Genomic DNA, 13,578 nt, shown 5'->3' on the forward strand with positions numbered 1-13,578 from the left:
AAAAGCAATGAATTTATTGAATCCCATGTAATTCCGCACATTTTGGTTATATACATGACACTGTAGCTCTAAGGAGAGGCGGCGGCGGATTTGCAAATGAGTGTTTTGCAAATTAAAAGTGTCCAGTGTTCAAAGCCAATAACAACTAATAAAAAAAATCTTGTATCTAAGACTAAAATATCAGTCAGTACACACCCAACATCCAATGGATTTAGTGTAAAGACGTCATTAACAGTCAGAGAAACACATGACCTTTTGCAATGCCAAAATATGGGTATCGACAGATTCTAGTACCGTGAAAGTGCATATGTGTATAACAATATTATTTAGTATGGTTTTAATTTACTGATAACAAAATCAATATTTATACCAATCAAAACAATATTAAAGGTATAATAATAACAGCGTTGAATTGGTAACCTTTTAGAATAAGTTTATTTAAAGGAGTGATAAGTCCTGATAAGTTTACGTTCATTGAAATCTAAAACGTCACTACAGACAAGGACATAGCGAACGAGTTGGGAAATATTAACACCGCAAGACGGTGCCAAAGGAACATCACCGTCAAAAAATGGAAAATTAACAATAGGGAAAGAAAAATCGTCCCTTGTTTTCTTCGGACCGTTTGGAGCACCTCCTTCTGCCATTTTTGTTTTTTATTCAATGTTTGAAAATATTTCTTTAATATGAAATAAGGAGATATGGTATGATTGCCAATAAGACAACTATCCACCAAAGTTCAAATGAAATGCATGTAAGCAATTACAGGCAATCTTGAGGTCTTCAACAATGAGAAAAACCCATACCGTATAGTCGGCTATAAAAGGAATAGACATGAAAAATATGAAACTATTCAACTGAGAAAACTGACGGCCTTATTTATAACAAAACAATTTACTAAAAAACATATATGACAGACATGTACCAACGACAATCATATGAGCAAAACACGACAACCACTCAATAACACTCAATGCTCAATAATCAACTAATGACTTTGGACCGAGCTTTGGACAGGCACATATAGGATCATATAGAATGTGGCGGGGTTAAACATGTTTGTAGGCGTCAACCTTTCCCTAACCTGAGACAGTGGTGTAACAGTAGAACATAAGAACAAACAATAAAAACAAGTATTGAATTTAAGTATGTTTTTCGACCATTCTATTAAACGCATAGATGACTTTTACTATCGATTTTGCCTCGAATTCTAATATTTTCTTCAAAAATCAAAGGCGGTCACTTCGGAAAAGTCGATAAGAGTACTTACTATCTTAACTCGCAGTCGTAAGTGTACACTAAGATAGCTGTAAAATTGTTAAGAGTAACTCACGAGGGGATTGGTGATACGCTCTTAGCACCATCGTAACTTTCTCGTAAAGCGTTCGTAAGTTTTCTTTGAAATGAAACTTAAGATAGGTTTTTATGATACTGGCCCCAGGTCTGCAGGTTCCATACAAGGAAGACAACAACCTATTCCCACATGCAATTTTAACTTTTCTTACCCGATTTTTAAAAAGTGGCAATAAGGGGAATGAACCATCTTGTGTACACGACTTGTATACTAGTAATCTTATGTACACAACCCTCATTCTTATTCTAACAACTTTTAATCTTGTGGTGCAAACAGATCATGCATATTGAACAAACGGATATATATTCATTCCTGTAGATTGTTTTATAAGAAGGGTAAATCAATAATAGGGATGCATATTCTCTCTTTAGGGGTATATTCTATTATTAAAAAAAATTCAAAAACAAACAACCAACACTTAAACAGTTGTTTTACATCTAGAAATAATTGACTGTGATGGTCGTTTCTGGTGGGTTTTTTTATATTAAAGAGGTGGACAAATAATTTTGATATCTGACAAAATGTCTTTGACGAATTACTTGTACATGCCAATTCATTATTCAAATTAAAACTCGGAACACTGAGTTTCGTATACTTTTGATGTTTCAAAATTCTATTTTTCAGTATCGTGATTGGTGCCTTTGTGGAAACTACCTTCACACACCTGGCTATCCCCAAGCATCGGAACTGCAATGCAACATGCCTTGCTCGGGGGAAATTTCTAGAATGTGTGGCGCAGGCTATAGAAATTCCATCTATGAAGGTAAATGAAGTTAAAGGGGCTGATTTGGGGTAGATCGGGTGTCTTTTTCTGGTCATTTCTTCTGAGTATGTTACAAAAACGCTTTTTTGCTTTATTTTTTTCCCTAGTAGTATCATTTAATACGCATCAGCAACATCTAAAACTTGAAAGGAGTTTGTTCACTAACGCCTAATTTTGGCCCTAAACATCTTTTTTTTTCACGGCGATAATGTGGGGAAAATTTGATGAAAACATATGTTAAAATGTTCATTTGTTTCAGCTAAAATAGATTTTCACCAATTGCGTCATAAGTGACGTCACAGATGTAGCTGGATTTCGTAAAATACTGATTTCTTGCAAAATTCTGCAAAATTTATCGCCCACTAATATTTTTGCTGATATAGCCTTTAGTTTTCAACAAAAATTTCAATGGGCTAGGGGTGGCGTCACATATGAAATAAGGAAAAAAGGTTGAAAAAATTAACAAATTTCTAGAAAAATGAACGAAAATGAAATATAATAATAATTATTCCTATTTAAGGCTAATGATATTTATAAGCATGAAGCAGATATACAGTTTTTCGTATCATACTTTCAAATACAAAAAGTTTTACTTTAATAATTGAAGATTAAAAAAACACCTTTACAGGGCAATTTATTGGGGTTCCTGGCTCTTTAAGATCAGAATATCAAAAAATTAAGTGTCGTTAAGTATATTTAAGATTTCAGAAAAAAATCCCTTAAAAATTAAGGGCAGATAATCATATTGAATTTGATAGGAAAATTTGTTTTAGGGGAGATTTTTCAAGAAAATAAGGCCCATGACTTTTTTCTATTTGATATTTCTTAAGTATAAATTTATGAAAAGCAGTTCTCTCATTGAATTTCAATGTATTTTTACGAAGAAAACATAGTCCGTTACCCCCAGTTTTTACATTGAAATTTGAAAATACATTGACCTAGAAGAATTTAACATGAGTTTAAGAAAAATCAATCGTCGAACATTTAGACACCCTTAGTTCAATACCCCAGTAGAAAAGAAAAAAAACCCAAAACAACATTAGTTTTCAAACTGAATGCAATGGCAAAAAAAAAACGATCAAAAGACAAACAACAGTATACAAAACACAACATAGAAAACTAAAACTGAGCAACACGAATCCCAACGAAAAACTGGGGGTGATCTGAGGTTCTCCGGAAGGGTAAATAGTATAAAAAGGGGTCAATTCATTGTTTCGTTTAAAGTAGCATTTTTCAAGATCTTGTACTGCTGATCATTACTGTTCTCAACTGTCCTTACAGCTTTCAAGTTAGTAAGCTCACTGTCTCATTGCAATCATACTAGTACCACATCTCTTTATTCTAGTAAACTAGCTGAAATTGATCAAAAATCTACTTTTAAGGACAATAACACTTAAAAAGAGTCGTTGGGAAATTTTAGTACTAATAGAAAGGAAATAGATTTTGATTTTCTAAATATTTGTGCTCATGTCTGTCAGATTTTTTGTATTTGTTATGGTTAGAAGTTATGAGAGTATTGTCTGAAGGTTACCCTTATGTTCTAGGAGCCATGTTGGTAAATGAGGCAATAACTTTTAATTAAGATACTATTAGATTAATCTTTTAAAGTTTTATTCAAATTGGTTCAGTAGTTCGAAGGAGGAAATCTCTGAATCTCTCGGACGACGGACGCAATGTGATAGCAAAAGCTCACACTAGCCCATTTCGGATGTGCATTATTACAATGACAAAATAGAAATCGTACTATCATAAATATGAGAGGTAGCTGCGCTTATTGATAAATACTTGCCAATAAGCATGAATCGAACCGTGATTAAGTATGAATAAAAATAGATTTTGGGTATAGTTCAATGGAACAGCTACCCAACGTCACACAATATAAAAAAAATCTTTTAAAAGGAAAAAACTGTCTTTGCCAATGGACAAGGGTAAGTACAATATGTCAAGCATATCTCATCTCCTTATTTTTATAACAGTGATAATGCAAGAAAGCTGTGAATGAATTTAACAGAGACTATTAAAGATCTATCAGTCACCAACACCAAATCCCTACACGAGAAGATTTGTTTTAATACAGTATATATACCTAGAGAATTTTATTTCCGAAAGGTTATATAGTATGTATACTAATAATAAATGTGATGAGTGCAATAAGTGTTCCTATGATTAACATCATCAGATATGCACAATGTGTTAACGCCAAAAGTTTGGAAAGTCAAATAGTACTTATGCTCAATTTGAATTTAAGGTTAAAAAAGAAAAGAAAAGAAATCATGATAGAAAAGCTCTGGAATATCGTATCAACTGGAGATCTATACTCCATATGCAGGCGCTGTTCGAATTTTGCTTCTCAGAAATGGAATATGTTTTGGCGTTAGCACATCATGCATATAACGATGTGAGGATAATAAATCGAATGCAATTATCTATTGTTTTTTTTAGTTTTACTATTGATAAAGGCAGTATTTTTTTCTACAAACAATGATGTATAACTAAAATTGCGTTTAGATAGCAATTGTATTTCATATTTTTATTCTTTTTTTTAAGTTTGATGTCATCTTCTTAAGTGGCAACGGCAGAATATAACAGCTGACATGCATCGTCGTAAATAAAAAAAAATATAAATTTATAAAACTAGATATTATTACCATGCTATGTAGAATCCAAATAAATCAACCATAAAATCAATGATTTAGTCATAGACTAATAAAAAATATTCATATCCTTACTAAAATGCTTCATATGAAACGCTGGACTTCATGAAAGCTCTAAGCTGAATCGGTAAGGAAAGCAACGATGTTGAAAAGATGGTTGGGTTGATGGATATGTGTCTAACGTCCAGTGGCAAATATTACATCCACATGAAGACGAGAACATATGATATGACTGCTTCTATCCCAACGAACCCATTGAAGTCTATCTTATATTTTGAATTATATCCAGAAATTGATATTGAGGTTTGGTTTAGAAATAAAATTTTAAATTTCGAAAATCGATATGATTTCAATTTTCTGATTGTGAACTTTCCATTTTTGAGAAGCAAAATTCCAACAGCGCCTGCATATGGAGTATAGATCTCCAGTTGATACGATATTCCAGGGATTTTCTATCATAATTTCCCTGATATATGCCTATAACAACGAGGATAGTACTATTGCATCCAGCGTTCCAAGTGATTTAGAGGTGGTCATTCCTTCGAAAGTTTTATAAAATGTTGAATTATTCGAAACACTAAAGTTTTCTACCCCGAGTCATGGATTGCAGTAGTCGTTTAGGTAAACCTTTAAGAAATTTTTAGCTTTTAATACTCTTCAAATCAATGCTCAATCTTTGGTTTTCGGTGAAAAGCTTTGTTATCTTTGCTTTCGGAGTAGTTATCGTAGTTTTTTTACCACCATGATGTACTTTTTTTTAGTTCAAATTTGTTATGTTATTTTCATGGGCCTTTTTTCGTACACTTAAATATCGCATAGTCCTTCTGATAGCTGTTCCTACTGACCGATCAATTCTATAAAATCAAATATGATCTCGAATATACCTTACTTCTGATGTATTTATGACTGTTCAGTAAAATATTCTTTTTACCGTACGTTGTGAAGAAGCTGTTGAAGTTAAAGTAGAAAAGTCAAAATCTTTATTATGCACTGTTAGGGTCTTTCCTTTGAATCTTGATTCAAACACAAACTCAGTAAGGTTAGATGTTTCGATTTCGAAGTAGGTGGAAAATTTACCACATAGTTTTGCTACAGGAAATCCAAAACACAATCTTTCATCAAAATTGGAAAGACTTTATAGCATGGATAGAGCTACATGTGTTAGAAAAAATGAAACACTAAGTGTTTGCGATAAAAATAGAACACATTCTATTACAAAAGGCATACACAAACATATGTCTAGCGCAATTTTGAGTCATCTCATATGATCTGGAATGGTGACATTTGCATACTACACATCAGTCATACATAACTGGATTTGTCTTTCCATATTAGAACCTAGTAAAAAAAAATGGGATGTCAAAGAATTTCAAAATATTCTACGGATGGGAAAATGTGGCACTGAAAAAGCATACAAAATGTAAATGCTAATAACCGCGAGGATGGTTTATGCCTGTAGACAAAATATGCTAAAATAAATGCGAAAACAATCGGTATAATCGAAAATACATCACTTTCGGTTTGGGCCAAGCGTTTTCCTGAAAATTTGTCAAATTAGTTCCTTTCGCCTTATAGAGTAGCATATAAAAACCAACTTTAATAAGTTATATACACAAATTATTAAACATAGATTGTTCTAATATATCTACAAGTTTCTGTCGTACTCTCAAAAATGTTCCATTTCAATTATACATATCGACACTCTATAGATCTTTAATTTGTAATGTTAAATTGTGGTGGGTCTTTTTTTACATTTGCGATTGTACAACCCTCCTCCCAACCTGGAAAAGGAAAACACAATACAAGAACACACTGTAAAAATCAGTTTGAAAGGTCTTGACTAATTAGATTGGTACTACGTGTATTCACAAAATGATATAACAATAAAACGGAAGAATGTGTCTGAGGACACGAATGCCCCCGCTTAAGCTTGCTTATAGTATGTGAAAATACTTTTGGGATGGACGGATGGATGGACGGTCAAGGGTAACACTTAATGCCCCCTTCGACTAGCGCGGTGGCACAACAAGACAAGGCACACAAAGTATCAATATAAAAGTCCTCGCAGTTACTTGTAGCTAGATTAAGGCCCAACAACAACTAATAAACAAACCATGTTCTCCCAGTCATGAATCAAATCAGTACACATCCAACTGATTTGGTGTACAGACGACATAAGCAGCTTGATAAAAATGTTACGTTGTGCGAAATGCTAATGCATGTGAATGAGTATTGAGAGAAAATAAGACCATTAGTGCTTATATCTGGATATCAATGCATGTTTGGTTATGTATAAAAAATGTTTAAGATTACTAGTACATCAATAGTATTACCGAAGAACAACTATGTATACTTAACCAAAAAAGTTCATTTCAACTAACATTGTTTCTATGAAAGTCAGGATTATAAAAAAAAATACCTTCAACAAATGATCCAATATTGAGTATACTATATATCATTTAGAAAGATTAAGATTTCTAGATTCTTCAATTGGGAACAGATATTCCTTACCAGTGATGCAAGACATAATTGATGGTGTAGAATTTTTGTCTAGTCCCAGTTGTAGTGATATTAACAAATCAGAATTGTTTAACACGTTTGTCTAGCCTGGTATCCTGGCCAAACCGCCTCTTCTCGTCAGTACGGTCATGCGTAATACAATCCACGTGACCACCGTTTTCAGCGCTGAACAGGACTTTGTTACTGCGCATGTGCATTTTATATAAACAATGAATATATCGATTGGATCGTTAATTAACTGGCGATTCATGATGTAAATCAAAAATGTTTTAATTATAAATGCTATATTTTTGTGGTAATTTCAGTTTTACGAAGTTAAAAACAATTTTAAATAAAATCTTTGCAAATATAAACACCATGTATCAAGAAATGATGCTATCCCACGATGCATCCATTAAACGAATACATGTCGCTGCATACCACAAATTAATCCACTTCAATTTAGAACAAAAGTAAAAAACTACTCATTAGGTCACTAGCACACTGTGTAACGAATTAATTTTTCCTTACTTACTACCTTACCAGACGTTTTATACCCGACATCTTCTTTTATTCATAACTACATTTATTATGTTTGATAAGTTTCTTGTTTAAGAAATACCTATATTGTCAACAGAAAAAACAATAATCACAATCATTTTTCCTACAAAACATTGTACGATTGTCTGACTGTTGTTTGCTTAACGTCCATTGGCAAATACTTCATGCATATTCAGGACAACAGCAAAATATCAAATTACAATTGACACAAAACAATTTTTAGGTTATTCATGGTAGGTCGAACTTGATGAAAGGGGTCGTAAGAAAAGATATTGTCTAATGTTTTTCTCACATGCTTACGAACCTCTAAAATATATGATAGTCTCCGGTCACAAGTAATGTATTCTGAAATATATCGTAAAGAGGTTAATATTTGGTTTGGCAACATTTGTCCATTTCTGCCGTACGATATTAGCAGTGTGTTTCGTCTTTCAAGACATTTAAAATAAATTTTCAGGACAATATCACTCAATTAGAAATACATTGCTTTATTAATTTGTCATTCCTTATTAAAGCAGTCATTAAACATATATACAATCAATCTAAAGAAAACGTGAAACACATATTGTCATGTGCAGGCTACAATTTTCTATTAAAGTTCCACAATTTAGTTCTTTTTTATGAAATTCTTATATGATAAATTAGATTTCAATGCAGCTTTTCATCGTGTGATCTCTGTAACGCGTTTGCTGATTGAATCCTTTTCCACATCTGTCACACGTGTATGGCTTGTAACCGGTGTGTACTCTCTGGTGGATAGTCAGCTCATATCCAGTTAAAAACTTTTTATCACATGTATCACAGCTATACGGTTTAATGCCCGTATGTGTTCCTTGGTGTCGCTTCAATGCACCAGAATCTTGATAGCTCTTACCACACGTTTCGCACTTGTATGGCCTTTCACCAGTGTGTGTTCTCGTGTGTCTCTGTAACTGAGCGTTGCTTCCAAATGCTTTATCGCACGAACCACAAGGATAGGGTTTTTCACCATTATGGGTATTTTTAACGTGCCTTTGTAAATTACTAAGATGGGAAAATTTTCTGTTACATATTTCACATTCGTATGGAGTTTCGCCGGTATGTGTTCTCTTGTGTATTGTTAAAGCCCCATTTTCAGCAAAACTTTTACCACATTCAGTACATTTAAAAGGTTTTTCACCAGTGTGTGTTCTCATGTGGCTTACAAAATGGTTTTTTAACCTAAAACGTTTGCCACAAGTTTCACAATCAAAAGCCTTATAATCAGAATGTATGTCCATGTGAGTAGTCAGGTTTCTTTTCGTAGTAAAGCCTTTACCACATGTGTCACAAGTATAGGGTTTCTCACCAGTATGTATTCTCATATGAGTAGACAGTTCTCCAGGAGAGTTAAATGTTTTATCGCACATATCGCACTTATGATATTTATTGCCCGTATGTATTTTCAAGTGTGTGTTTAGGTTACTGTTTTGTCTAAACGCCTTACCACACACCATGCATTTGAAGGGCTTCTCGTCAGTATGGGTCCTCATATGAATTGTGAGACAATTATTCTTCCTGAATCTTTTACCACATATATCACATTCATGTGGTTTATCATAACCAGTATGTGTTTCCATGTGTTCCTTCAAATTGCTGGAAAGCTTAAAACATCTACCGCATATTTCACAACGAATTTTTTTCTCATCATTATGAGTGATCATGTGTTTTGTAAGATTTGCTTTATCTCTAAAGTTTTTACCACATGTAAGACAACCATGTGTTTTTTCCTCAGTATGTATTTTCATGTGAGTTGTTAAATAGCTTTTTATCTTAAAACATTTACCACATATTGAACAGCAATATGGGTTCTTGTCACTATGTATCTTCTGGTGTTTTGCTAACTCACCTTTCGTAATAAATCTGCTAACACAAACAACACATTTATAAGGTCTAGTGGGTACCTCTGAATTGTGTATTCGCATATGGCTTTTCATGTTTGTATTATACGCAAAGCTTTTTCCACACACATTGCATTTATACGGTTTATCACCAGTATGTATTTTCATGTGATACTTTAAACTAACTTTTTCTTTAAAACTTTTACCACATATCTCACAACTATGTGGTCGCTCCTCCGCGTGTGTTCTCATGTGTATTACCAGACAGTTGGGGTATTTGAAGTCTTTACCACATGTGTTACAGCTGAATGGTCTCTTGTTACCATGTTTTCTTCTCATATGCTTTGTCAAATCACCTTTGTCTGTGAAACTTGTACCACATACATCACAACGATGTTCTTTGATACCTTTATGTCTTTTCATATGAGACGAACGACTACTTGGCAAACTGAATGCTCTGCCGCAAATGTTACAACTGTAAGGTTTTTCGCCACTGTGTACTCGTAGATGCTTTTTCAAGTCGCCTTTGTCAATAAAACGCTTATGGCATACTTCACATATGTGAGGCTTAAAACCGACATGTCTTTTCATGTGTGTCTTCAGAGATTGTCCGGAATTAAAACTCTTGTTACACTTGACACAAGAGAATGGTTTGTCACTCGAATCAACTATTTTGGTTTCATTTTGCAGTCCTTTATATTCCGAAAAATCACTGGCCATAACATACTTTGCTTTTTCGTCCACGGCTTTTAGACTTTTTGCTATCGTGTCAATTTTATAGTTGAAAATGCTTTTCATTGTAATAAAATTTGGTTTCTCTATGTCCATTTTCAGTAAAATCTTCTTCAATGCTCTTGTATTTCAATTGTTTAAATGTACCTCCCGGTCATTATAATCTCCTGAAACACAGTTCAAAGTTATTCAGTAAAAGGAATATAAGTTTTCATTTCATTATTGGTCTAATGAATTATCAAATCAAATTCAATTTCCTCGCAAGGATTTTGAGAAATCCAATTGTAACTAATGATCGATATTTAATATAAAAGCTATTACACAATAATATGATTGCAGAACGAGTGGGCATTAGTCGAAATTTAACGCATTTGTGGAATCGCTCGTAAGCCGTACAGTGTAAGATACAGATAATAATTATAATAGGTCACAAGAGAATTATTTATGATAGTCTGGACGTGAAAGTCTGCATTTCTATATTCCTTAATAATTTTAGGTTATATTCTTGTTTCACGTATATCTTAAAACGTTTTCATGATATTCTGAGATAAACACCCTAGCTATATAACTTACATTGTAAGTAACAATTAAATAGTGTAAACCCGAATAATGTCAATCGTTATTTTTCGGCGGTCTCCGATCGCTCCATTAACCCGAACGGTTATTATATACCACAAGAAAGCACAGAATTATTCGAGTTTTAAATAAACTTTACTCACATAGTTAATTCAATGGCATAAATCAGAACCCAGCTGCAATAGTCGAGCGAGACTTATGTTCGGTATCAAATTCGAATGAAACGTCCTTGACCTATTTCAATATTTATACCCATTTATATGAGTAATATTGATATTTGACATCTGCCATGGAAAATGACAATAATCCTTTAAAGATATAAAAAAAACATACTTAATGAGTAATTTTACCCTAATTACATTATGACGCAGTAATTATCTAATACACATGTATTTGTCTCCGGCAGATCAAACAAGTCCAAATTTCATTAATGAAATTAGGTAATAAACTACAATTTAATTGAGGGGTGCAATTGCATAAAACTACAGAACATCATTTTTTTTAAATCTAGACTACAAAAATATTAATACTTTACTTGGTTTTAGAACGGAAAATCATAAATTACCTATTGAGACTGTTAGATGACAAATTATTGCAAGAGAAAATAGTGAAAAGGTTTACTTTATAATTCTGGAGATATCAGAGATGAATTTCAGTATATTTTAATATTATTCTGTACTTAATGATGACCGTAAACACTTGTCAAACACGGAGAAATAAATATAGAAACCACCACATTCACTGAAATTTAATAAGTTGATGAACAGTAAAAAATCTATATGATGTAAATTTATCATGAAGGTTAATTAATATTCATGTAGGCTCTCCAACAATAATAACTCTAAATTTTAGTTAGTACCAACCCGTTTTGTGTCTAGTTCTTATATTTACACTTCTTTGAGTAGCAATTTTTGTTTGTTTAAGAGATAATGGTATTTCCCACTTTTTTTCAAATCTAACTCTCGCTGATCGTGACATGTATAACTAGGCAAATTAAGAAGAGCATTGATGAAAATGAGGTGTCATGAAATAGAAGTCCTTCATAATAAAAGTTCCAAAATGGAAGAATTGTTCTGTAATATTATTTCTACTGGAATATTGTTCCTTACGGAATAAAGATTATAGATTTTTTTTTCCAAAAGGAACAGATATGGCATTGTTATAACAAAGCTTCCATAGGAACTGTTGCCAGGCGGAACAAACAAACGTTCACAGAGGAACATTGTTGAAATCATTTTAGACGATACTATTCAGCGTATCATCATGTTTATGGTAAAGAATAATTACATCTTAAATAAATTAAACTTGCACAGTACCAAATAAATTTCAATGGCTCTTTTCAATAATCCTGCGGAGTTCCTCTGGAACTATCTTAGTCTAAGAAATCGATTTTACTATCGAAATAATATTTTGTGTCAAAGCATATGAAGTGTACATGTGATCTCACTGCAGTCAAGAGTTTTAAAATTCAATTCAACTTAATCGCATATGAATTTGAAATTTTGAAATGTATTTAAATTGTTTATCATTCACATAAAGGTACTCACCAAAAGTCTGTATATATTGTCCTTATGGAATTTCGTAGCTCATATTTATTTGCAAAACATATACTTTCTTGCTTGTTGGATGGGAAATCTTTTCCTAATAGTGCACGGCTTTTTATGCACAATGAAATTTTCAATGAAGATTTATTTATTATACTGGTAAAGGAATAACGAAGTGTACAACTGTCACCCTGAAGCAATATACGTATGAAAAATCCCGTCAAACATAAATTTATGAGTACTTATTGTCTAATTTTTACAATGAAATTGAAAAGAATATGAATTTGATTTATTGACAGATCCTTACACCCATTGGCAAAATTTTACAGATAATTTATTTTATTAAAGTGTCACCATCCAGTACAGTATCTATGTACACAAAGTCATAAGAACCTAACATTAAATAAAAGGATGCCAGACGAAAACGACTCATGAGACACTATCATGAAAACAGACATCTAATACATACACAAAAAGACAACAATTTTACATGTGAAAAGTATTTCGTAAATAAAATATATATATATAAAGATATGATTTAGCCCAACAATGTTAGATCTGCAAATTACCATGCCGACACATCAAATTTTAAAATAATTATTTATAAATTCTAGATTACTAATAACGTCAATGATCTCTCGGTCGTTTATATCATCCACGTTTTGTATGTAATCTTGCTCACTCCCGCATCATATTCTATTACATGCATATTCATGACGAAAAACTAAGTAGTGTCATCTGAATATATTATACTGGAGTGAAATATCTCGGTTAATCCTACAAATTCATTGGTTACCTAAACAGGGGATGTGGGCTCATATCCACTGTTTTGGTAGCCAATCAAGAAAGTAAAACAAAGATAATAAACAGCTACGCAATGAGCGCATGATACGCCCGTCGCTTTTTCAAATAATAAAGTTCAATAACTTCTCAATGTTATATCAGAAATTTATGAAAAACTAAAGGGAGGTTATCTTAATAGATATAAACCAGTCACCAAAGCACTTTGAAGATATTGTCCGAAAACTGGAAAATC

General features: G+C 32.7%; 1 protein-coding gene and 1 long non-coding RNA gene across 4 annotated transcripts in view; one reads left to right on the forward strand and one right to left on the reverse strand.

The window, feature by feature from the left end:
- Positions 1-12,303, forward strand: part of LOC127720851 (uncharacterized) — a 79,707-nt gene extending 67,404 nt beyond the window's left edge. Inside the window, exons 3-4 of one of the 3 annotated variants that reach the window (XR_007990983.1) lie at positions 1,979-2,117; positions 12,141-12,303. This is a non-coding gene — a long non-coding RNA (uncharacterized LOC127720851). Of the gene's footprint in view, positions 1-1,978; positions 2,118-4,093; positions 4,752-12,140 lie in introns of those variants that run through there. The other 2 variants (XR_007990982.1, XR_007990981.1) reach the window with 2 other exon arrangements.
- Positions 8,349-13,114, reverse strand: LOC127720700 (zinc finger protein 836-like). Its single transcript, XM_052227452.1, has 2 exons — positions 13,091-13,114; positions 8,349-10,323 (listed from the first exon to the last, which is right to left on the reverse strand). The coding sequence occupies exons 1-2, from the start codon at positions 13,112-13,114 to the stop codon at positions 8,473-8,475; spliced, it is 1,875 nt and encodes a 624-aa protein (XP_052083412.1). The 3' UTR covers positions 8,349-8,472.
- Between the last annotated feature and the right edge of the window lie 464 nt (positions 13,115-13,578).

This window comes from Mytilus californianus, unplaced genomic scaffold (assembly GCF_021869535.1).
Source record: "Mytilus californianus isolate M0D057914Y unplaced genomic scaffold, xbMytCali1.0.p SCAF_1, whole genome shotgun sequence".
In the NCBI taxonomy this organism is placed as follows: domain Eukaryota; kingdom Metazoa; phylum Mollusca; class Bivalvia; order Mytilida; family Mytilidae; genus Mytilus; species Mytilus californianus.